This window comes from Salvia hispanica, chromosome 2 (assembly GCF_029641045.1).
Source record: "Salvia hispanica isolate PSC_SH4W2 chromosome 2, Shi_PSC_v1, whole genome shotgun sequence".
In the NCBI taxonomy this organism is placed as follows: Eukaryota; Viridiplantae; Streptophyta; class Magnoliopsida; order Lamiales; family Lamiaceae; genus Salvia; species Salvia hispanica.
Genome location: NC_142693.1, coordinates 32,680,603 through 32,705,412, shown reverse-complemented (window position 1 = coordinate 32,705,412; position 24,810 = coordinate 32,680,603). Strand labels below are relative to the sequence as shown.

Sequence of the window (24,810 nt, the reverse complement as noted above, 5' to 3'; positions counted from 1 at the left end):
GGCCAACCGATCGGCCAGCGCCGAACGATCGGCCAGCCCACGCCGACCCGCTCGCCGATTTCCGGCTGGCCGCCTCCAATGGTTCGGCTAGCCGATCGGCCAGCGCCAAGAATCGGCTAGCCGGTCGCTAGCCGACCATTGGAGATGCTCTAATGGTTGATTCTTGTAGGTCACTTTCATTTCAAACTGATAGTTAATTGTCGGTCCAGTTCAAACTTCAAACCACACACCTCTAATTATATAATAAACAATTTATTTATTATTTAAGTCTAAAATAATTTAGAAATTTAAATTTCATAATTTTTGGTAAATGTAATTTTCAAGAATTTTATTAATGCTATTTATTGGTATTTGTAATTTTTATACTCTATAAATACAGACACATTTCATTTCATGATTTTAATGAAATAATTTTGCTAGTTGTAATTTTATAAATTAATTAATAATTACAAAATAAAATTTAAAAATAAGGCTGGTAGCATTGTATGTTAAATACAGTGTTTTTTAAAATTATTTCATTTATAAGTGAATCTTAGTATATAATTACCAATTATACTCCCTCCGTTCTATAGCAGTAAAGATATTTATTTCCGACACGAAGATTAAAAAAATTTGTGTTAGATAAGTTAAGTAAATGAAGAATAAAGTAGGAAAGGAAAAAGGTAAAGAGATGAAGAAAGTATAAAGTAGTAAGAGAGATTAAAGTAAGTGAAAAGAAATGCGCCGAATTTTACTAAAAAGAGAAATGATTTCACTGATATGAAAAGTACCAAAATACTACTCCATCGGTCCCAACTAAGTTGAGTCGTATTCCTTTTTGGAACGTCCAAACAAAGTTGAGTCATTTCCCTTTTTGACCAAAAACAAAATATCCAATCACTCTTACTTTATTTCATCATCTATTTTATTCTCTTTATATCTCTCCTATTTTATTCTCTTTCCTATTTTATTTTACTTTAATTTAACTTATTGAACACAATTTTCTAATCTTCATATCCAATAATTTTGTATCAATTTAGTTCGGACGGAGGGAGTAGTAAAATGACTCTATTCCTGTAAAATATGATGAAATATATTTCGGCCCCATCGGCCTATATTAATGTGAGTAATGCGTAGGGGCATTTTCGTATATGTAATTCAAAAGTAAAATTAAACATTATCTCTGGTATATGTAATTTCCAAGACTTATGTACGAAATGAGTTAATGTGGAAAGGCGAGGGGTATTTTCGTACATCCACATAAGCTTCAGCTCGTTCTGTCATGGCGGTGAGAGTGGGACTGCTGAACGTATACACAGAAAATAGCATCGTGAATCGTGATCAATAAATGAGAATTTACAATCGACAAATATAAGAAATTGATCACACGGAAGAGACAAAGATGCTGAGTTGGTTCAGAAAGGGCAAGAATTTGGGCGGAGGAGGATACAGGAAGGATAGGCCGCCGGAAGATGACTGCTGCCCAATTTGCTTCGATGACTTCCACGTTCCATGCCGCACTAACTGCGACCATTGGTTTTGCGGCATGTTTCTCTCTCTGCATTCCTTTTTTAACTCTTTTGGTTTTCAATTTCAACTTTAAATGAAGAAGTTGTGATTTCAAAATTTTAGGGTTTTGGTTGTTTCCTTTGTCTATAAAAAGGTTAAGCAGTTGAATGTGGGAGGAAATGATATGCATATTGTTACATTGGATATGTTTGATCAGGAAAACTTGAAAAGCATGATGTTGTGATAGCTTTAGTGAGACTCTGTTTTGCACATTCCTTTGCAATTGGTTTATTGTATTGCTTAAATGTCATAATTTCATCCTCAACAACACCTACTTATTGATTACAGGCAGCTGCCTTGTTCGATTTTCGAAGTTCATGGCAAATTTCCAACTGTGCAAGTGCCCTATGTGTCAATCCTGGATATATAATCTTGTTCCCTATACGCCTGTAATGATTCAGCCAGGAAGAGAAGAGGTTGGTGAAATCCTCGGGGAGATCGAGCAATATAATCGTGAAAACGAGGTCAGGTGGTTTAGCTTGTTCTTTTGCTGCTACTTTAATTGTTTCAAGTTTCAACCATTGATATATAATCTTGTTCCCCATTCACCTGTACTGATTCAGCTGAGAAGAGAAGCTGGTGAGTTACTCGGAGGGATGAAGCAATATGATCGCCAACGCAAGGTTGGGGTTAGCTTCTTCACGGTATGTTCTTTTGCTGAAGCTATAGTTATTTCAAGTTCTTTTGCTTATTAAATATTGACATATGCTGCTTTTTCAGAGAATGGGGGAATAGGGAAGACGAGAGAATTCTTGACTGTATGCCATGCCTTGACATGTTATCCTGATTGAATGAAAATTTCATTGCTAACTGTTATACATAATCTAATCTGTTATCTGCTAATACAAGTCTCATTGCCATTTTACGTGCTTTCGGAAGTTTACTTGTCTTATGCCAGTGTCTCTTTCTGTCCAATGGATTTCTCTCTTGCATATGAAAATGAGTTGTATGTTAATGTGGTGTATGAGCATGTGGCTTGGTTTTCAATCATTCATAATCAAGGCCTCCATGAAGTGAATTTTGATATGCCTCTTTCCTGCTATTTCAATACAATTTTTTGGCAACAGTTTAACTAATTTCTGGGTTCAATTTATTCGGCAGAAATATGGAGATCTGATTGATCGCATGGAAGTAGTGATGGATACTATAATTAGCACAATACGGTTTATTACTGTAAGTTCATTTCCATGAGCATACTTCTCTGACTCATTGTCACGCACATTTACGATTCATGATCTATGCTGGTATATCAGTGTTAGTGCGTGGTATAAAATACTGTTCAAATACCTCTCTGCAAATTTTGATAGTGTGTCGCCCCTCTAACTTCTTACAGTATCAGTGTATCACTAAAAAGTAGTAAATGTTTTTTGATCCTGTTGCTACTACATTTACTTTCCTTCTAATCCTTGTTTGCAGCTGCTGATGCCCATTGTCTACACAATATATGACCTCCGTTTGTGGCCAAATGGTATGCTCCTCTTTGATTCAGTTTAGACCGATCGTATTATGGTTCTTGTTTCTTTGTTTCCTATGCGAAAAGGATGAAGCATCAACTTTATTCGACTCTTGTATAGTTTAGTGTAAGCTACATGTTGAAAGAGCAAGTTGGTTGTTTGGCTACTCACAGCTTAATTTGTTTGACAGAAGGGATTGAATTCCGACTAGTTTACATGGTGAGATGTGCTCTGTCTCTACTTACTATTTGGATGAATAGGCGATGGTTGCGGGATCGCTTGCCTGAATGGAATGGAGATCGATAATGGATTCCGTTGTAGGAAAATGTGTTTTTGTGAAAATTCAAATGCTTGGTGTGGATAGTGATTTTCTTTGTCTGGCTGCAACTCATCATTTGGACCTTACTATTATTCACTGGTTTCATCAATATATCAAATGCAATAGCCTTATCTTCTCAGATAATGCATGAATTTTAAGTTACTACTTACTCGCAATTTAGATCTCATCAATTTATAAAATGCAATAGAATATGATTGGTCGAACCATGTTTTTGTGAAATGGTGTGCTATGCTAATGAAGGATGAAAAACATATGCATATAGATGTGATCATGGGCTAGTTTAGTTAGTTTCCATTTCACACTTTGTACTTGTAATTTAATTTATAATTTAACGGTTTAACGCCAATATGCTCTTATTGGTGTCGTTATTGTTGTGACTGAAAAAAAAAGCCATAGCAAAGTTCTAGGCCCCTGTAAAAATCACAAGTATCTTAACACTTATCATTTTTAGGACTAAATCATGTGAATTATTAAGACATAAGTGGAGTATGAAATTAATCAAAATAAGAGTAGATAAAACACAATTTGAATAAAAAAAACAACCTTTAATATTCAACATTATATTTTTTTTTCAATTTATTCAATAATGAAATTAATGAGACAACCTTTAGATGGGGGAGCTAAGTATATAAGCCTAATTAGCAATTTCCTACAAGTGGAAAACATCAGTACTAGTAGTAATTAATTGAGACACGGGAGCTAAAACCGAAACTTCCTCCATTTTTATTTTCCCATTATTTATGTTTGATAGTGATATTTCCATACCACAAAGAGAGCTGTTACACGTAATAAAAAATTTGAATGTTGCCCATAAAAATGTGTAAATAGTTCAAGCAACAGAAAAGACAATTGTATAGGTTTTGGAACCAGTCTGGTTTTCAGCGTGTTGAATATTGTTGTCCAAGAAATATTGTTTTCTAGCGTGTTGGATATTGCTGTCCAAGAAAAATTGCTGTATAGTGTACAACATATTGCTAGCAGTCTTTTTTAATTTTTTTTTTTGCCACATGACAACTTATTATTCGTCAACATGTACAAATAATTGGCTATAAATAAGTGTATGCTCTTATTTTAAGAGGTAGTGGCGTATTTATTCTACGATCTTAGTAGAGAGAATAAACAAAATAGAGTAGGGGTATTTTCGTACAGTAAGGAATTTATACGGAAGGGTATTTTGGTACTTCAACAGAAATGATCACCCGCGTTCTGCTTCTGCCATGGCAGAATATATGATCATCAATACATATATACTGAAAAAATCATGATCGCAAAATGGGAAATATTCACAAATTATCAGCCTGAGAAATTGTTGAAACGGAAGAGAAGAGAAGATGACGATGCTGGGCCTGGGTTGGTTCAGAAAACGCAAGAATTTGGGCTTACAATATACCAAGGATAAGCCGCGGGAACATTCGCGCTGCGACCTCTGCTTTAATGACTTCCACTTTCCTTGCCGGACTAACTGTGGCCATTGGCTTTGCGGCAAGTCTCTCCCTCTCTCTCGCTTCGTTTCTTTCCTCCTTCCTTTTTTTCTGCTTCAACTTACTTGAATTGAAGAAATTGGAATTTTTAATTTTAGGGTTTTAGTTTCTAAAATAAGATACGCAGTTGAGTTAAATGTGGGAGGAATTGAATTAGGTTTTATGTGTTTCTTAATCAAGAATCTAGATGAAGAAATCATAGTATATGATTGAGCTACTTGAAGCGTGCTGTTGTGATAACTTTAATGTGACTCTGTTTTACCCAATTTGTGCTTCTTATGTTCTGCTCACTTTCCAATTGGTTCATTGTATTGTTTAAATATCATCATTTCATCCTCAACAACACCTACATATGTGGCTACAGGTACCTGCGTTCTTCGATTTTGGAGACTCATCGATGATTTCCGAAAGTTCAAGTGTCCTAAGGTTATGTGTGAATCCCAGGTATATAATCTTGTTCCACATTCACCTGTAATGGTTCAGCCAGGAAAAGAAGTTGCTGAGGTCCTCGGACAGATCCTGCTATTTAATCGTGCACATAAGGTCGGCTGGTTTTGCTTTTGTTCACTATATGACATATTTCTTCGAGATGGATATATTTGAATCGAATTAGTTCTAACTGTTATAGTGCTACTAATCTGATTATCTGCTAATAGAAGTATCTTTGCTTTTTTACATGCTTTTGTAAGTTTCTTTGTCTTATGCTGCTGTTTCTTTTACTTTGAGAAGAACTACTTCTGTCCAATGATTTTCTTTCTTGCATATGAAACTGCATTGAATTGAATTGTATGTGCTGTGTGAGGATGTGCCTTGGTTTTGTCTCATTCATACAAATTCTAGAACTCCAGTTTCTAAAACTGTTGTATAATTCCCTGTGATTCCAGTTATATATATATATCTACTAGTTCAACTTTGATCTGATTCTTTCCTGCTATTTCAAGACAATTTGGCAAAAGTTAACTATGTTCCATGTTTCAATTTACTCTGCAGAAAGAGGTGAATCTGCTCCAGTGCATTAAAGGAACCTTGTACTACTTGATATTTGAAAATATGCCGTTATCTTATGTAAGTTCGTCTCTATGAGTTTACTTTTCTCCTCTAACTCATTGTTACGCGCATATACAATTCATGATCTATGCCGGTATACAAGTCTTAGTGCACGAGTGTTCAAATATCTACTGAAATGCAGTCATTCGTTTGATAGCATTTCACCCCTCTAACTTGTTTCAGTATCACTACAAAGAAAAATGTTTTTTTGCTTATGCATTTGCTTTCCTTCTAATCCTTGTTTGCAGCTGCTGATCCAAACTGCCTACGCAATATATGACTTCCGTTTTTGGCTGACTGGTATGTTCCTCTTCGCTTCAGTTTACACTATATATCATTATGATTCTTGTTTCTTTGTTTCCTATGCGAAAAGCATGAAGCATCAACTTTAGTATAGTCTTGTTGTATAGTTTAGTGTAAGCTGCATGTTGAAATAGCAAGTTGGTTGTTTGGCTACTCACAGCTTCTTTTGTTTGACAGAAGGGACTGAATTCCGACTAGTTCAAATGCTGAGATGTGCCCTGTGTGCACTTTTTATTTGGTTTAATATTTGGATGAATAGGCGGCTAAGGAGATAGAATTTGAGGCATTTGGCGGGGAATAGAATGGAGATCGATAATGGACAGGAAAATGTGAGTTTGAGCAAGATTTCCGGAAGGATGCTATGTTTTTGTGAAGCTATGCTGATGAAGAATGAAAATCATATACATATACAGTTATGAAAAGCTCTAGCTACTTCATTGAAGCTCTCTTGATCTTTCCTTTTATCCGTATTGATCAATTTCGACTGTTTGCAGCTTCTTAATTGATAAGTAGTATGATATGGGTTAGTTTAGTTAGTTGTTACTCAACTATTTCACACTATATACTTGCAATTAATTTGAAATATTTTAGTAGTAGTAGCTCATATCCATTCACCACTATACTCGTAATTTGACTTTTAATTTAGCAGTTTCTCACATATTTTTGTTGCGTTATATGTAAACTTTTGTCCTTTTTTTTGGGAAAATCTTTTGAATTATATTTAATGGGATAGTTTATCAAGAATCGGCACTAATACTCCACTTCACTTTGTTACACAAATCCAACTATATCGATACATGGATGAGTTTTTATTTATGTATTGTTTGATTTGCCTGACTTGATATAACAAGTTACAATGTGTAAATTTTAAAACTATATTTTGTGTTTATAAGAATTTTCTTGACAAAATCAGGACACTGAATAGACCCATATCGATACAATAATAGTATCCCTTAGTATACACGATTAGGTGTCTCGATTTTTCATTATTATCCGTCTGCAATTGGAGTTTCAGGTAACTCTTACTATACATATTACGTAGTCCAACATTCCACTAAATTATTCTACTCAACTTATATTATAAAACTAGTACTCCTTCCGTTCCCTCATAGTTTAGTCATTTTTTCATTTCGGAAAATTCTCTCATAGTTGAGTCATTTCGTAATAACTTTTTTCTTTCTCTTACTTTACTCTCTCTTACTTTATTCACTTTCTACTTTATTCTTTCTCTTACTTTTTTTTATCTATTTATTTAACGCACTCAACATTCCTTTCTAAGACTCCGAGCCCAAAAGTTTCACCTCAACTACTCCCTCCGTCCGCGAATAGGAGTCCCATTTTTCCATTTTAGTCCGTCCGCGAATAAGAGTTCCGGTTCATTTTTAGTCTTGTCTAGCTGCAACTCGTCATTTCGAGCTTTTCCTCACCAATATATCAAATGCAATAACATTATCTCCTCAACAATGCATGTCATGACTTAGAAGAAGTTTCTCTTAATTTAGATTTCATCAATATATCATTTGGCTTTGTTAGTTTAGGTAGTTGTTAGTCACTTAACCATTTCATATCATTTACTTGCAACTAATTTGAATAATAAGATATGAAGAATTTCAATTTCTTGTAATTATCAGAACATACACAATATGTACTTTCAAGCATATTTAATTGATGAGATAAGACAAGTATATAAACCTAAGTTCCTAAAAATGGACCTAATTAAATGAAAAACAGAAGCAAAAGTCAAATTTTCATGTTATTGCACCAAACAGGAGACTGTTTACAGGTAATGGAAGCATTCAATGTTGCTTCTACAAATGTGTAAATGGTTAGACTTAATTTTAATCCACATATATAGAAAAGAGAGCAAAAAGGAAAGACAATATATAAGATGTTTGGTTATTTTTTTAATCAATATATAAATTTTGATTAGTTCAAAATTACTTTTAGTTAAACTTTTTTTTTTTAATTACCAAGGGTATCTATCGCCAGGCCCAGTGATTGACTACTGACTTCAATGGGTGAGATAATTGGCCCAAGGATTTAAAGCTACTTCATACTCAAAGGACCATTTGGTTAAGGATGGACGAGTCTCATGCCACTCGACCACTCCCCTTGGGTTAGTTTAACTTATTTTGATACATAGTGAATACGGTAACTCCGGATTGAAATGTTTGAACATGATTTCGAATCGTAAGATTCTATGTGGTTAGCATTTATAATAACCAACAAAAAAGAGAGTAAATCTATCTGCATACATTAACTCTTTACCAATATAGTGAAAAGGTACAAAAACAACATTGTTCCAAAATCAAATTGAAGAATATATAAATAGTAGTACTAGTATTGTTGTTGGGACATACATAAAATTGACTAATCAACAATTTAAAATATTGGAGACGGCAAAATGTGGCCCATGGACAACTTGTAATGAACAAAATCCGTGCGAACGGATGCATCGTGCTAACATATAAAAATGTTAATATTGGATCTGTCTTCACCGTACGAACGTTTGCACATGAGTTCGCCTCCCTACTTAGTCAAATACGAGCATGCATGTTATAGCGTAATTTTTAGGGTTATCCTTAAATTATAGTCCGAAGTTTAAACTTGAAGTCATTTTGTAGTTTGAATTTGTAAAATTATGAAGGTAAGTGTGTACATATCTACGTTCACTCAATAGTTCACATCAAATTTTCAAACCAATCAATGCCAACGTACGTGCATTAGAGTTTTGCCGAAATTTGAATAGTGAACTTAGCCACAATTACATTTATTGTAATTTATGAATAGTAGTTTTTTAATAAGTACTATACTTGACATTATACTACTCCATATTTCTTGTTGTTCGATCGACTTAGTAATGATCATCATATCTCGTCTATGTAAGTTCAGATAGACGTGTCCTCTTATGAGGTCTGTTATTCTTTTACGATGTGAATGACTCATTTTTATATTGCATCACATAATACAAAATGATTATATGGAAATAGAAGCATGGAAGCTTTAATTCTTGTCTACATTTGTCAAAACCATAATACATACGGCGAAGATTCCTTTTCTCTTCAATTTACCAACTCTTTGTTTCATTAATATAAATAGAAAGAATTCTTCTACGTTTTTACAATACTAATGATTAAATTTTTTGGAAGGTCCTTTTCTCCTAAATTTGCCTACTCTTTCTTTCGTTCTCTACGTCTAGTAGTGGTGCTCGGTTCACAAATTAACAATGAGATATAACACTGATGTGATAAACTAAAATCGATATTTGTTTATGACTAAAATAGTTTTATGAAATAGAGCTGAGATAAATAATCATGAGATACAACGTAATCTTGATATTGTTTTCACGAACCAAGATATAGTATCACGAGCCAAGCTTTTTTTTAGAAAGACATCCGAACAAGATATAAGATTAGACATGCCCTTAAGTCATAAGTATACATGGTAGCCGAACGACCCATATAATAAGAAATTGTTCTACGTGTTTATATAATAAAGTTTTATCAATTGATGTATACATAGTTTTTACATTGTTTCTACGTTTGTATATATGATATGACGAAAGAAACAATCTGCCGTTCCTTTGTACCTTTAGATTATCAAAGCATCAATAACAGCGTACTTAGTGGCTACTCTAAGCACGTTTGCCGCGTGCTTAGCCACTAAGCACGAGACTACCCTTAGCACGTTCCATTCCGCGCGGATGCATGCAAATCCGTCAGCCAATGGGTGACCGACACATGTCCATGAAATGTTACTCCACCAAATAAGATAAAAGTAGAAAACAGAAAATAGTAGTTACAAAAAGACAATGAATTCCCTCTCCCTCTTGTATATATAAAGCCTTTTACACAGCTTAAAAAAGCAATGGCGAAGCATTTCAAGCTCAGAATTTGCAGAGCCATCGCCACCACTCTGCAATCCTGCCTCTCCAAACATCCTTCCGATCTCCCAACAGATCCCGTCCCTTCACTCTCACACTCCTCCGATGTCCCCCAACCTCACGCTGCCAATAACCACTCGCCGCAATTCAATTGGCAAAAAGAAGAAAAATGGCACGTCGTCGCTGAAATCCCCGCGCCGCCACCGCCGGAGAAGATCCGCCGCCGCTCGAAGAAGAAGAAACGATACGTCCCCAGCCGCCTCCGCCTCAGCACTTCCTCCGCCGACAGCGGCTGGTTCAGCACCGAGGAAATCGAAACCCTAGTTTCCTCATCTCCGCTATCCTCCTCCCCAATCGGAGAATCGCATAGAATTCCCCGCCGCCGGAGCAGGAGATCATCTCGATCGTCGAATCGAGCGGCGGCGGAGGGGAATTCGCCTCCGCCGGCGCCGGCGCGGCTGTCGATGCTGAAGAAGCTGATTCCGTGCACGGTGGAGGGGAAGGTGAAGGAGAGCTTCGCGATCGTGAAGAAATCGGAGGATCCGCTGGGGGATTTCAGGAGGTCGATGATGGATATGATCGTGGAGAAGCAGATGTATGAGAAGAAGGATTTGGAGCAGCTGCTGCAGTGCTTCCTGTCCTTGAATTCGAGGAGTTACCATGGGGTTATCGTCGAGGCTTTCTCGGAGATTTGGGCGGAGATGTTTGCGCCGCCTCCGATGGGGAATTACCGGCGCCGGCGGCGGGTGTCGCGAGTGGCTTCGTCGTTTTAGATTATTTGAATTTGTAATTCTGTTTTACGGGTTGTATGTCGCTATCACTCTCTACGGCTAATGTAAGATATTTTAGATATATTATATATATATATATATATATATATATATATATATATATATAGAGGAGTGATCAAGGTCTAACTAATTTTAAGTGTATAACTAGAGACTAAATCTCAGCCACATATCTTATTACTCCAAATTAATCCTATGGATTAAATAATCTTTCAGATTTTTCTCAAAATAAAAGCCCAAGGGCATTTTCGGAACTCATAAGATTAACGTGAATTGTGTGTAGCGATTTGTACAATCTGAACCAAATTCAGCTTATGATTTCTTCCATAGATTCAAAATTGTCCATCTTCCGTCCAGATTTCTTATTTGATCTTCCTAATCAAATCGCGTTTTTCCTGAATCATCCAGATTTCTGATTTGTTCATCGTGAATCGTCCAAATTTGTGAATTGATCAGTCATGATTTACGAATTTTCTCCATCACAATTCAACGATTCCTGATTTATTCATCTCGATTCATTCCTCATCGCGATTGGTCAGCCACGATTCAATACTGTAGCTCGATTTCTTTCTGATTCATTTCTCCAGCGAGATTGATCAACGACATTTGAATTTCTGATCGCATGGATTCAATTCCGTAACCATCGTTGGCAGATTATTCTGATTCAGATTCCCCTTCATCAGGAGGAGGAGGAGAAGAAGAAGAAGAAGAAGAAGAAGAAGAAGAAGAATCTAAAGGTAATTATCAATTATTATCAGTTAAAGTGATGAAGATGAAGTCTATGTGTTTGTTCTTATAGCATGATTAGTGTGTGTATGATGCGAAAAAAGATGTCAGAGTGAGGTATATATGCTTTAAATGGAAGTGTACGCGTTTTGTGAATTGCACAACATGATTAGCTCTAAAACTACTTATATTACGTTGGAGTGAAGTATTTATCATTTATAGTGATGTAAATATTTCATAGAGTGAAGTATAACTTTGGTTTTTTATACACTAGTGATTTAATGTTTACACTGATGTGTATATTTCATATAGTGAAGTATATATAACAAACAATGAAGTATAACATTGCCTTTTTATACAAACAGTGATTTATTGTGAATATTTCATAAAGTGAAGTATATTGAGTATATAGTGAACTAGTATATGCTTATAATGAAATATATTTTGCATGCTTTATAGTGAAGTTTATATTACTTATAGTTAATTAAAGTTGCTTTATAGTGTACTTATATGAAGGTTTTAATATGTAGCTACTGTATGATATTTGCTCCTTTTACGGGTAAGGATAATCATGGTCACCATTTGACATTTGTTGTTGCCCTTCTGTCCCAGGTAAGAAGCATCTTCTTGCAGAAGGTGTTGTCCTGTCTTCCACACAAAAGAGAGCATTGATTGGGGAATTGCAAAAAGGGGAATGAGAAGGCAAAACATAGGCAGTGAGGATTTGGACATAAATAGTTCACTTTGTAGAGCACTTATGACTCATTTTTAGTACACTTTTGAGTGATTTTTATTTCAATTACATGTTTTGGTTCATTTATTGTGAACATATACTTGCAGTGAAGTTGAAATACTATATAGTGTAGTAACTGTTGTGTACAGTGATGTAAAACTGCTCTATAGTGAAGCAAATATGCTATGCAGTGAAGTAAATTAATAGTCAACATAATATTGAATTTAATTGAAACGGATAAGCTTTATATTGTACTAAATGACACATATTATGAACTAGTTTCATACAAATGGTCATGAACGCTTGAAGTTTACAATCATTTTTCCACATTTATCTCCATGTTGTTGCTACATTCTTGATAATGCTTTGATGTTGTCGCCAAGTTATTCAATGACTCATGGTCTGTTTCCGACAATATTAATGAGCTGCAATACTTTGTTCTTAGCCTTTGGAGTATTCACTTGCTGCTTCTTTTAGGCAATACATTTTCAATCGTGTTCCCGCTCGCCATAGTAACAGTCATCATATACTTCACTCTAAGGTGCAATGCAGCTTCTTGAATCTATATATGGTGCAGTGTTACTGAAATCAATAGAAGAAAGATAACATTAGCAATGATTACTAAAATTTTCACCTTTGTTAAGAATACATTTGTATATAGAAGCACCATAGTATTTCATATACAAGTATTATTATACTAACAATCAGCTATACATACAATCATCATATCATAACAAGAATTCGAAGCCTTCATATTAGTAGCATTGTTATTTGTTTACTATTAATTCATGCATAGATCACAGACACTTCACTCTAACACTGGAATACTTCACTCTAACCATGTTTTACTTCACTGAATTGGAAAAACAAAGCACTACAAGCATAGATCACAGACACTTCACTCTAACACTGGAATACTTCACTCTAACCATGTTTTACTTCACTGAAATGGAAAAACAAAGCACTACAAGCATAGATCACAGACACTTCACTCTAACACTGGAATACTTCACTCTAACCATGTTTTACTTCACTGAAATGGAAAAACAAAGCACTACAAGCATAGATGATAGACACTTCACTCTAACACTGAAATACTTCACTCTAACCATTTTTTACTTCACTGAAATGGAAGAACAAAGCACTACAAGCATAGATCACAGACACTTCACTCTAACACTGTAATACTTCACTCTAACACTGTTTTACTTCACTGAAATGGAAAAACAAAGCACTACAAGCATAGATCACAGACACTTCACTCTAACACTGTTTTACTTCACTGAAATGGAAAAACAAAGCACTACAAGCATAGATGATAGACACTTCACTCTAACACTGGAATACTTCACTCTAACATTGTTTTACTTCACTGAAATGGAAAAACAAAGCACTACATGAATAGATGACAGACACTTCACTCTAACACTGGAATACTTCACTCTAAACATGTTTTACTTCACTGAATTGGAAAAACAAAGCACTACAAGAATAGATCACAGACACTTCACTCTAACACTGAAATACTTCACTCTAACCATGTTTTATTTCACTGAAATGGAAAAACAAAGCACTACAACCATAGATCACAGACACTTCACTCTAACACTGGAATACTTCACTCTAACACTGTTTTACTTCACTGAAATGGAAAAACAAAGCACTACAAGCATAGATCACAGACACTTCACTCTAACACTGGAATACTTCACTCTAACCATGTTTACTTCACTGAAATGGAAAAACAAAGCACTACAAGCATAGATCACAGACACTTCACTCTAACACTGGAATACTTCACTCTAACCATGTTTTACTTCACTGAAATGGAAAAACAAAGCACTACAAGCATAGATCACAGACACTTCACTATAACACTGGAATACTTCACTGTAGGTATGTTTTACTTCACTGAAATGGAAAAACAAAGCACTACAAGCATAGATGACAGACACTTCACTCTAACACTGGAATACTTCACTGTAAGCATGTTTTACTTCATTGAATTGGAAAAACAAAGCACTACAAGCATAGATGACAGACACTTCACTTTAGCACTGTTTTACTTCAAACCAATGAAAAAATAGAGCAGAATAAGCATAGATCACAAACACTTCACTCTAATAATGTAATACTTCACTAAATGAAAAACAAAGCAGGTAGTTGTTACTCACGATCAGAGTCTACGGTTGTTGTTTTTCTTTTTTTTCTGTCGATCAAAACCTACAGAAAACATAGAAGTAGTTAACTGTAGTAATTAACTGTAAGCTAACGTCTATTCTATTCAATTTGGATTCCATAATAAACTACTGCATATCTCACTTATTAAAAACTCTCGACGTTTGAATTTGCAGAATTCTCAAAACTAAATCTAAATAAGAATGAGAAATCTAAATCAGAAACTAGTAGAACAACTTACATTTTGAAAAATCTTTCTCATTTCGATTCATTGTTCGACTATGGATGGAGGCGACAGCGATTGCAGCGACAATGGATGGAAGCGATGGCGACGATGGATGGAAGCGACGGCGACGGTGGATGGAAGCGACGGCGACGATGGATGGAGGCAACGGGAAGAGCAGTGATGGCGGGAGATGAATTCTGCAAATGAGAAATTAATTCAATTGTTAACCCTAATTTTATTAGTGAAATGTCCATTATACCCCCGTCTTGTATAGTGAAGTAAATCTGTGATAGAGTGAACTGATTTCTCCTTCAAATTTGAAAATCTCATGTGTTAAAACTAGCCCTTGATTTTCTTGATCTTGTGGCTGTGATTTATTCTCTAGTTATATACTTAAGGGGCACTTTCCCCATATCACTACTCTATATATATATATAGAGAGTTGTGATCAATGTCGAACCAATTTTAAAGACCGAACTAGAGACCAAATCTGAGCCATTAGATCTAGTTTTTTTGATGAGATGTGCTGCTGTGAAAAATTTTTCGGCTTCATTACAAGCCCATTTTATTTCATTATATAGGTTTATTACTTCATTCTGTACGTAATACCTTGAAACTACAACATGTTTTTACTTACTTCCAATAGGTTTTGAAATGATTCAACATATGCTTCATTCAAATTCATTGACGTGGGTTTTTGCTTGATTAACATTTAAAAATGCAATTTATTCAAGTGAGTTTATTACTTCATTCAGAAACGTTATTACTTCATTGGATAAGATTTTTACTTCATTCTCGTAGGACTTCAAATGCTTCCACACATACTTCATTCCAATAATTTATTACATTATTCCATGTGTTTATTAAACCATATTAGCGCCATGGCGTTGGTGATAGATATTGTAGAGAGAAAGAACGGCACGCGACGGCGAAACCACATTTACGTACTGGAATGAAGTAAAAACCTACTGGAATGAAGTAAAAACTTACTGGAATGAAGTAAAAACCTACTAGAATGAAGTAATATATTCTGGAACGAAGAGAAATCTTCGTAGCATGTTAGTATGACTTATTTACCATCGGATGAATTAAAATAGGCTCGTGATGAAGGCGAAAATAATTTATTAATTTATGTATCTTATCCATAAAAAACTAGATCTAAAAGCCCTAATTTGGTAGGGTTCGGTGGTTTGGTCTTTAAGAGTGGATTTGTGGATAATGGGACTCTCTCTCTCTCTATATATATATATAGGGAGATGATCAAAATAAGTATGCATTTAAATCCAGAAATGCAGCCCAAATCTGGGCCATATGATTAGATGATCTAATGGTCAATAATTCACCTAAAATACGGAAGGTCATAATTAAGTAGTTTTAGGTCATATTATAAGATTCGGGTTTATGTCATGTTAAGATCATTTTAAGTCATGCTTTGTTAGCATGACATAAAAACAGACTAACTATGACCTAAAAATGCCCTACGTATGATCTTGTTCTGCGTTTCTGTATTTAAATCTAGTCTTCATAGATCAAAACCATATATATATATATATATATATATATATATATATATATATTGGTAGTATAAAATGAATTTTGGGGTATTTAGTTAATCTGTTAATGTATTGTTTCTTTAATGTTTTTATTTAACTCATATTATTTGTCTAACCTTGCCTGCAACATGCCCATATTCTTCCTTTTTGTAGTGCATGGTTAAATTAAAATTGTCGATTGGATCAATATAAGTGACGGTTCCATTTTCAAATTGTATTCATGTCTTATGAGTTGAACCAAATCCATTCTATTGGTCTTAGTTGCCCGATTTAGGCTCTAAAAATATTGGAACACTAGGTTAATCGTCTAATTGTGATGCAACTAAAAAAATCATAGAGTTAAAAAAAATGGGAAATCGAAGACACTAAAAAAATCATAGAGTTAAAAAAATGGGAAATCAAAGACACTAAAATAGTACTCCCTACGTCTCCCAATAATTATCCATTTTGGCTCCGGTACGAGTTCTAAGAAATGTAAAGAAAATTAAATTGAAAAAATTAGTGTAATATGAATCCTACTTTTATATTCCTGATATAATAAAATGTGAATGAAATGGATTAGTGCAATATGAGGCTTATGATAAAAAAAAAGTGAAAGTAAACAATTAATTAAGGGGGCAAATGAAAATGACAAAGGTGGAAGTAATAGAGGGCGAACCATTTTCTTCACCATGCTTTGGCTGATAGCATACCAGGGGATGCTGTTACACCCATCCCATTATTTTAATTTAAAATTATAATATTAATATATTTTATTATAGAATAATATGTTGTATGTGCATGTATTGGCCCAGCTGTGCACAACGAGGGATTCTTGCCCACCGAATTGGTTATAATTCTAATATATCCATTGACTCCAAATCAAAATTGACAATTCGTGAACCAGTTACCTCTATACAAAATTTTCTTTAGTTTACAACAAGATGGATTAGCAAAAATTTGATCACAAGATTTAGGAAAAGATGGATTAGCGTTTGTACGTGAAAGATGGATTAGCGTTTGCAAAATCGAGAAAATTGGTGTGCAATCAACTGATTTAGATCTGACCACCGATTTGAGAAGTAATGTCTCTCCTTCTGAAGACGTGCCTAAATTTTTGGTAAGGAAATAAAAAACAACAAATCTATGTGACCAAATTTTGTACAACCAAAAACTAGTTTATTTGTATAAAAATAGGTTTATTTATGCATTTTATTAAAATATATGGATGCATATATAGTACATGGAAAGTGTATAATATTATGGTCATATATTTATGATTTATGTATATTTTTTTTAATTTTTTGGAACCATTAATTTTATTTAGTGCATACTTTAATTCAAAATTTAAAAATAATAGAAAAAAAATTCAAATATAAAAATAAAAATGAGGTTAAATGCTAATAAGTCTTTTTAACTTATCCACTTACTATATTTATAATTTTAATATATAATTAATACATTAAATATTAATATTACTTTATTTTGGTTGTACAAAATTTGGTTGTTTATCATTACTCAATAAAAAATGCGATGGAAAAGAGTCGATTTGAATGAAATAGACACCTACCATGCATGGATGTCACACCGACTCAATTATGCAAAATCATCTTTCCATAATCGTAGTATTTCTCTTTAAAATGTTCAAACATAATTGAGTTATTTTACTTTTTTGCAAAAATATGTTTCTTACTTTAATTTATATATGTCATACTCCTACTTTATTCTTTTTCATATTTTATTATTCCATATATCTAACCAAACACTTTGTTAAACCTTTTGCTGGATAAAAAAACGATTCACTTGACAAGAAACGAAGATAGTAGTAATTCTCAATATTATTGGAAAGTTACATTGCATACTCTTAGGAGTGTTTGAGAGGAAAGACCAAGTCTTATAAATCAAAACGTATTATAAGTGATAGTATTATTTCAAAACTAAATATCGATACTATCTATTTAATCGACGTACAATATTCTTTTTTATATCAAACCTAGCTTTGGTTAAGATTTGATCGTCAACCTCTTTTTATGTCCTTTGAATGATAATCAACCACTGCACATGTTATGGAAATCATTTTCATTATTACCATAATCTTTTTTGTTGCCTATTTGTCACTACAATAGTACTATTTGTGTAACATCAGGTTGACTATGTATACCAACTTTTGAGACCAAGAATAAAAAAGTAAAGAGTTCAAATTTCATCGAACCATATAAAACAAATTACTTTTTTAGACATATAAATATTGAATTTGAAATAATATACTAATTACATTTACATATAAATTCTTGTGCACATTCTCATAAATATTTATGATTAGCCATAATATGGCCAAATACATTACTCTTTTTTATTTCGTTCTATTTAACCTACTGTTCTAAACAAACTTCAAGGCAATGTGCTATACCATCGTTGATGTTTCTTGTGTTGATAATCTTATTCCTTTCTTTCTTCTATGTCTAAAACATAGTAGTAGCTAGTACTTATTTTGACCTAATATCAGTCAACGACAATGAATTACACAATCATCATTCAACTATAGTATCAGTCTCATTTTCTTGAGATTAATTAGCTATGTGATCATTCCGATTCTTGCTATCGTTGAAGCTTTATGAAATGATTCCCTGGTCCTTTTGTTTTGTTCTATTATACTATTTGATATTATAACACTGTCTACATTGAATTTAATGGCATTTCCAGATGGGGTCAGTGGTTCGACCGATCCTACCATCGATCCATCGAGACTGAAAATTCCATTAAATTTGGTATTCGGAGCTGTCGAAGCTCCACTCCATCCTTGTTCACTTTCATTTTCCGTCGTCGTATTCATTGTTCGCAACTACTATCACACCGCCTCTGCCTTGCAACGCCACTAATTACAGTGTTGGACTCACAAGTTCCTTTTTTGTGAACTTGCCATTTATTTAATTATGGGCTTTGGTTGATGTTTGAAAGCTGACAAGTCTCACATAGAGTGCATAATTTGTACATAAACTATGTTAAGACAACAGTATGAGTGTGGACGTTTCTCAAATTTGGAACTATTGAAGATGAGAAGTCGAGATGCAGATTCTGATTACCTCACATATGTATACTTTCTCTTCTTTTTAAATTAGATTTTCACTTTGTTTGCTATCTTCAATATTGATGAAAATTCAGTTTGCTACAAATGGAAAAGACTTAACAGAACGCTTCTTTTCTCACGCTATCAGAGATTCTTTTACCTCTTTATCCTCTTTCCCAGATCTATCCATTTACATATGCAATCTCTCAGTATCTCTCACATAGTATTCAATCTAATTTCTGACTTTAGGGCACTGTTTCTACTACTCAATGAACAGGAATAATTTAATAATACAGCCAAAAATATTTGTGGTTGCTACTTATAGACATCAACTATTGCACTTCCATTACTATATAACATAAGCCATAATAGACTTTATCCTGGATTAAATTAGTTATAGGAGTGTGGTCTGATAGATAATCGTGAGATACATTGTAATCTTAGCACCAGACAATATGCCAAGATACATTGTCACATGTCAAGATTTTGAGAAAAATGGCAACCGAATAAGAGATAAAAATAAACACAACCTCTAATCATGAACAAAAGTGGAAACCGAACGGAGCCATATACTATGCATAAGCAAGAAGTGTGGAAATGTCTAAATGAACCTCTCTTAATAACAACTTACAATAAGAGAAAATATTTAGTACTAGTAATTAGGACTTAAAAAGAAAAGGACAAGTATTTCCAAATTCCTAAAATATGAGCTTCAGTAATGTCACTTTAACCTGTCTTTCTTGAAAGTAAAGTGATTGATGAATAGTTGTAGTAACTTGGCCACAACATAAATCCATCAGAAAGGACACAACTGAAAAATTCACATGCGTATAAATTCTATTAGTGTATAAAAAGAAAAAGAAAAGGATCACAAAAGAGAAGTGCAGATAAACAAAATGCATAATTTAGCATAGAGAAATAGAAAAAACTGGGAAGGAAACAAAGACAGTACTGGTAAATCCTAGATGAATAGTAGTTGATGTGGAGGAGACAAACATATAGTAACTACTAATTGTTGAATGGATAAGCTTTATTGGTTGTTGGGGAAAGAATTTAGTTTCAAGGAGCTAGACAAGACAATGACAATAATGCTGTGTGTGTGTGAGAGAGAGAGAGAGAGAGAGAGAGAGAGAGAGAGAGACTGAAAAGTAGATCTTGATGCAAGAGTATCATGATCGTAGCATATGCATGCATGCTTCACTAACAGACCAAGCTTAAAGATAAAGCATTTATTTTGCAAATCCAGATATCATAATAAACTAAGTTATTTCAAAATTGAAGGTGAAAGCATATACGAACTTCTAACTGTATAATCATCAGCAAAAGAAGTTAAACAAGAATATATTGTGCAACTACTTGAACATGTCATAATGAGAAGCAGGTTAGAACAGTACCAATTTCTAAAGAGGCATACGACAACTCGAGTGTCAAATTTACTGCGGCGGCATATGCATATGCTGAGGTGGAGGCATGGACATATGCTGCATGGGATGGGTTCCACCCACGAGATGCTGAGGGGGCGGTGGTGGTCGCCAACCAGGTGGAGCAGCCATTCCAGATGGAGGCGGTGGAGGTCTCATAGGAGCTGGGGCCATTTGTGGAGGTGGTGGCGGCATGCTTCTGAACTGCTGCATTGGTGGAGGAATGCCAGTGTGACCAGGTTGCGGGGGCTGACCCTGCCAAGATGGCGCTTGCATCTGCATAGGCTGATACATGTTCTGTGGGGGTGGCACACTGAGTGCTGGGATCGGAGGGGGAGGAACAGGGCCGTTTGTGAAGGGCCTTGGTGCGACTGGGGCGCTGACACCACCGTTTTGCTGAGGTATTGTTGGAGGTCCACTTGCAAACATGGTGTGGGGCCGACTTCTTATGGTAGTAGGATTACTAGCAGCAAGAACTCTTTCTGCAATTTGTAATGGGGCAAAACTGCTTCAGTAATGAATGACTATTAGGCTTTAGTGGCAAGAACTAGGACCTTCAAAGTCTTAAGCAGAACTCACCTGCAGGGGTGCCATGGCGCTCTCCTTTCGTATCTTTCTTGTACGCATACGACACTGTTATCTGACGATTGCAGAGATACTGCCCATTCATCGTCTGTGGGATGAAGAATATTAGGATATTCAAATTTGCAAATATATGAGCCATTTGAAACAGAGAAGAAACATTTTGTTTTGAACTTCCCAATTATCTATAAATTATCAGTCGGAGAATAACTTAATTCAAGTACAAGCATATACCCCATCCTCCTAGGAGAGAATCAATCATTTTCATAGCACCAATACGTCAAAGAATCTATTGTGAGACCACAAAATCAGTGTTTAACTAACATTAAACACTGGCTGACTGGCATCACACAAGACTGAAGACAGACACACCACAGCATGATGATGACCCTCAAGGTTCAAGCTATTAATTTAGGATGCTAACATGTTATAATAATACTAATACTTAAAAAAAATATATTAGAAACAATACTGACAAATATATATTGCAAAGATTTCCACAAATTTTATAAAATATTTACAAAATCATATGGAAATATAATTTGTTAAACAAAATGCATAACCAAAATCTATTCTGAAATACCTAATCTGTTATGTTCATTCACTTAATTTTTTTAAGGGATATTGGCATCTAATATCATGAAACTTTCAAAAAGTTGGGTTTTTCCCACGAACTTTAAAATTGGCAAATAATATCGCGAACTTTACCCTGGGTTTGTTTTTTCCCACGAATGAAAAAAAAATCATGTTATTTTAATAGATTGAAGAACAATTTTGGAGGGTGTACTTCAAGAAAAACTATCTTCAAAGATTGAAAAACTTGAAGCTCTCAAAATTGTTGTCGAGAAATTATGAAAAAAACTGTATCATAATATTATTTGTGGGAATTTTTTCATTCGTGGGAAAAAACAAACCCGGGGTAAAGTTCGTGATATTATTTGCCAATTTTGAAATTCGTGGGAAAAACCCAACTTTTTGAAAGTTTTATGATATTAGATGCCAATATCCCTTTTTTAATTAGATTAACCATTGATAATGAATAATTGTGAATAATTGTTTAAAACTTCAATTATTATAATGTTTAATATTTCACATAAAATTTCAGAGGGGCTTCTATATTTGGTAAAGGTGCTATGTTATATATATAGATATAGTTCTCCCCCCCACCCCAATATACACAGGCAGCACAAGCACAGGATTAGACAGAAAATATTACCTCAATAGAGGCATCAGATGCCTCAAATGAATCATAGCTAATAAAACCAAAACCGCGAGAATTTCCAGTTTCAGGATCTCTCATTATCTGCAAATGGGACTAAAACTTAAAACAAGCAGCAAATGAAAGCCAAAATACACTCTCACAGATGACACTTGGAAAAAGATGATCTCATTCATCATGAGGCATTAAACATGGCAAAAACAAAAGATTAATGAAGGGTAATGGGCAAGAACACACAGATATTAATCCTAACTACAGATGGACTTTTAATCAGTGAAATATTCAACCTGAGGCAGTAGGAGGTTTATGAACATCAGTATTTAATATTTATGAACAAGTAAACAATGAAGAAGAGGAAAAAATAATTACTGCAAATGGTAATACAAAAATGAAAAGGAAAGAAATTACTACTATTAACTAACAAATAAACTTCAACAATAAATAAAGAGGCAGGGACCATGAAATCTAGAATGGTAGCAACTAGCATTAAGGAAAGATATATCTCAATGGCACATAGAAGTGTAACTATCCCCATTTCTCAAGGAAAAGTATGCACCCCAGGTCACGATAGGCCATTGTAGAGAGAAAGTGCCCAGCAGACTTATACTGTTTCATTGTCTTATAGTACAAAAACATATATTCCAATTCTTCACAGAGAGCATACAAAAACAACAAGAATAAATGGATAAGTCCAAGAGATGACAGAGGCCAAACCTTTGGATTTGCAACAATAACACCAAAAGCACTGAAAGTGTCATAAAGAAGCTTTTCATCAACATCCTGCATATATAAAACCATTCAGCTGTGGATCAACCAAAATCTGAAAGATATTCACCTCAAATAAATATGTCTAGAACATTACACCAGTTTAAATAAATACTTTTATAGAACATAGAGCGATTGACAGAGAAAGTAAAATAATTCTTACAGGATCAAGGTTTCCGATAAACAGGTTAGCTCCAACATCGACACTTTTCTTATCTTGTGAAGCCTACAGCCCAAATAACGACCATGCAATCAGGCTCTTATAAACCAGCAATTGTTATATAAACCCAGTAAGATATGTCATAACCAAATAGAACAGTGGAAGAAATGCAATTGGCTGAACGAAAACATAAATGCATAGAACATACCTTATTTACTCGAATAGGTTTTCCAAACAACTTAATCATATTAAGAACTTTGATTGCCTGCAAAAGGAATTGATGATCAAAACACATGAAATGAGATAAGGAAATGAAAATTGTGGTAATGATAATGTTGGAAGTGAAAAAGATTACATAATCGGCATCTTCTTCACTTCTAAACTCCACAAATCCATAGCCTTGATGAGCACTTGTAACCCTGTCCTTGGGCACATATACATTAACTGGAACAAGCAAAAACAGAAAGATAAATATAAAGGAAAGAGTGCGTAGCGAAGCAACAAAATCTACAAAGTTACTTAGGTTTACAGAATAAGGTCTATAAAAAAAGCAGAGACGTACCAACTGGACCTGCTTGCACAAACAGCTCCCATAATAGCTCTTCACCTGCCTGTATGTCCACATAAAAGATAAACCATAAGTCTTCAGATACCAAGGGAAACATACATCATATGTTGGTTGGTGGCTTGGTGCACACTATAAAACTGGCAGCATAAGGCTAAACTCTTGGAATAAACAAAATACGATGAGTAGTTGGACACAAATACAAAACAGCCACTCAGAATTCTAAAACCAAGGATGTATAAAGCAATGCAGAATGAACATAAGCGACCTTGGATCTAAAATGCAAAACCTATTTCGTAGTAAACTATAACCACCCAAGTCATTAGAACTTCAAGGCCGTTACCAAGAATCCTTCAAAAAAATTCCTTAAATCTGACATCGAAAACATTTTCCAACATTGCAGTATCAATAACTAAATGCACCAAACTCCATTAACATCATTACTAGATGTACCAGCTAATGGAGCTTTACTTTACTCGTTTGAGTTCCCTCGTAACCACAGAACTCTTAAGCCAGCTTAAAACTAAGCAAACAGACTAAAACCCTAGGTCAAATTGATAGCACAGGAAAATGAGGTAACAAGTAAACAGCACCTTATTTTCGAGATTGCCGACGTATACGGTGGCGTCTTGGTTGCGCTCGGCGGAGTGCTGGCCGAGAAGATTTGCTCCGACGCCCGGCGCTATTCTGGTCGTCATCTACACTTCCACTAGCAGCAAATGTGAAGCTTTTAGAGAGGTTTATATCTAATTATTTTTCCAGAATTAAAAATAAGGAAAAAGAATAAATAAC

At 34.6% G+C, this 24,810-nt stretch overlaps 4 protein-coding genes across 4 annotated transcripts; 3 read left to right on the top strand and 1 right to left on the bottom strand.

Moving 5' to 3' along the window:
* Positions 1-1,202: 1,202 nt before the first annotated feature.
* Positions 1,203-3,465, top strand: LOC125201684 (uncharacterized). The gene is made up of 6 exons (XM_089064430.1): positions 1,203-1,527; positions 1,841-2,012; positions 2,112-2,192; positions 2,650-2,721; positions 2,965-3,016; positions 3,193-3,465. Exons 1-6 carry the CDS (start codon positions 1,382-1,384, stop codon positions 3,306-3,308), a joined length of 639 nt encoding a protein of 212 aa, XP_088920556.1. The 5' UTR covers positions 1,203-1,381; the 3' UTR covers positions 3,309-3,465.
* A 1,124-nt stretch (positions 3,466-4,589) lies between these two features.
* On the top strand, positions 4,590-6,772 carry LOC125202082 (uncharacterized). The gene is made up of 5 exons (XM_048100406.2): positions 4,590-4,824; positions 5,188-5,366; positions 5,814-5,888; positions 6,119-6,170; positions 6,351-6,772. Exons 1-5 carry the CDS (start codon positions 4,674-4,676, stop codon positions 6,446-6,448), a joined length of 555 nt encoding a protein of 184 aa, XP_047956363.1. The 5' UTR covers positions 4,590-4,673; the 3' UTR covers positions 6,449-6,772.
* A 3,268-nt stretch (positions 6,773-10,040) lies between these two features.
* LOC125192968 (transcription repressor OFP7-like) lies at positions 10,041-10,908 on the top strand. The gene has a single exon (XM_048090656.2). It carries the CDS (start codon positions 10,041-10,043, stop codon positions 10,827-10,829), a length of 789 nt encoding a protein of 262 aa, XP_047946613.2. The 3' UTR covers positions 10,830-10,908.
* An 8,912-nt stretch (positions 10,909-19,820) lies between these two features.
* On the bottom strand, positions 19,821-24,757 carry LOC125192958 (uncharacterized). The gene is made up of 10 exons (XM_089063837.1): positions 24,612-24,757; positions 24,016-24,064; positions 23,809-23,897; positions 23,662-23,718; positions 23,457-23,519; positions 23,243-23,308; positions 22,526-22,612; positions 21,307-21,400; positions 20,701-21,209; positions 19,821-20,117 (listed from the first exon to the last, which is right to left on the bottom strand). Exons 1-9 carry the CDS (start codon positions 24,714-24,716, stop codon positions 20,740-20,742), a joined length of 1,080 nt encoding a protein of 359 aa, XP_088919963.1. The 5' UTR covers positions 24,717-24,757; the 3' UTR covers positions 19,821-20,117; positions 20,701-20,739.
* Positions 24,758-24,810: the final 53 nt, after the last annotated feature.

Excerpts from the sequence above, each read along its gene's own strand:
- LOC125201684 (XM_089064430.1), top strand. The coding sequence starts at position 1,382 with ATGCTGAGTTGGTTCAGAAAGGGCAAGAATTTGGGCGGAGGAGGATAC. Across the intron at positions 1,528-1,840 it reads GACCATTGGTTTTGCGGCAT|CTGCCTTGTTCGATTTTCGA; the intron begins GTTTCTCTCTCT and ends GATTACAGGCAG. Across the intron at positions 2,722-2,964 it reads GCACAATACGGTTTATTACT|CTGCTGATGCCCATTGTCTA; the intron begins GTAAGTTCATTT and ends CCTTGTTTGCAG.
- LOC125202082 (XM_048100406.2), top strand. The coding sequence starts at position 4,674 with ATGACGATGCTGGGCCTGGGTTGGTTCAGAAAACGCAAGAATTTGGGC. Across the intron at positions 5,367-5,813 it reads TATTTAATCGTGCACATAAG|AAAGAGGTGAATCTGCTCCA; the intron begins GTCGGCTGGTTT and ends TTTACTCTGCAG. Across the intron at positions 6,171-6,350 it reads CTTCCGTTTTTGGCTGACTG|AAGGGACTGAATTCCGACTA; the intron begins GTATGTTCCTCT and ends TTTGTTTGACAG.
- LOC125192968 (XM_048090656.2), top strand. The coding sequence starts at position 10,041 with ATGGCGAAGCATTTCAAGCTCAGAATTTGCAGAGCCATCGCCACCACT.
- LOC125192958 (XM_089063837.1), bottom strand. The coding sequence starts at position 24,716 with ATGACGACCAGAATAGCGCCGGGCGTCGGAGCAAATCTTCTCGGCCAG. Across the intron at positions 24,065-24,611 it reads TCGGCAATCTCGAAAATAAG|GCAGGTGAAGAGCTATTATG; the intron begins GTGCTGTTTACT and ends GTGGACATACAG. Across the intron at positions 21,401-22,525 it reads CATCTGATGCCTCTATTGAG|ACGATGAATGGGCAGTATCT; the intron begins GTAATATTTTCT and ends TTCATCCCACAG.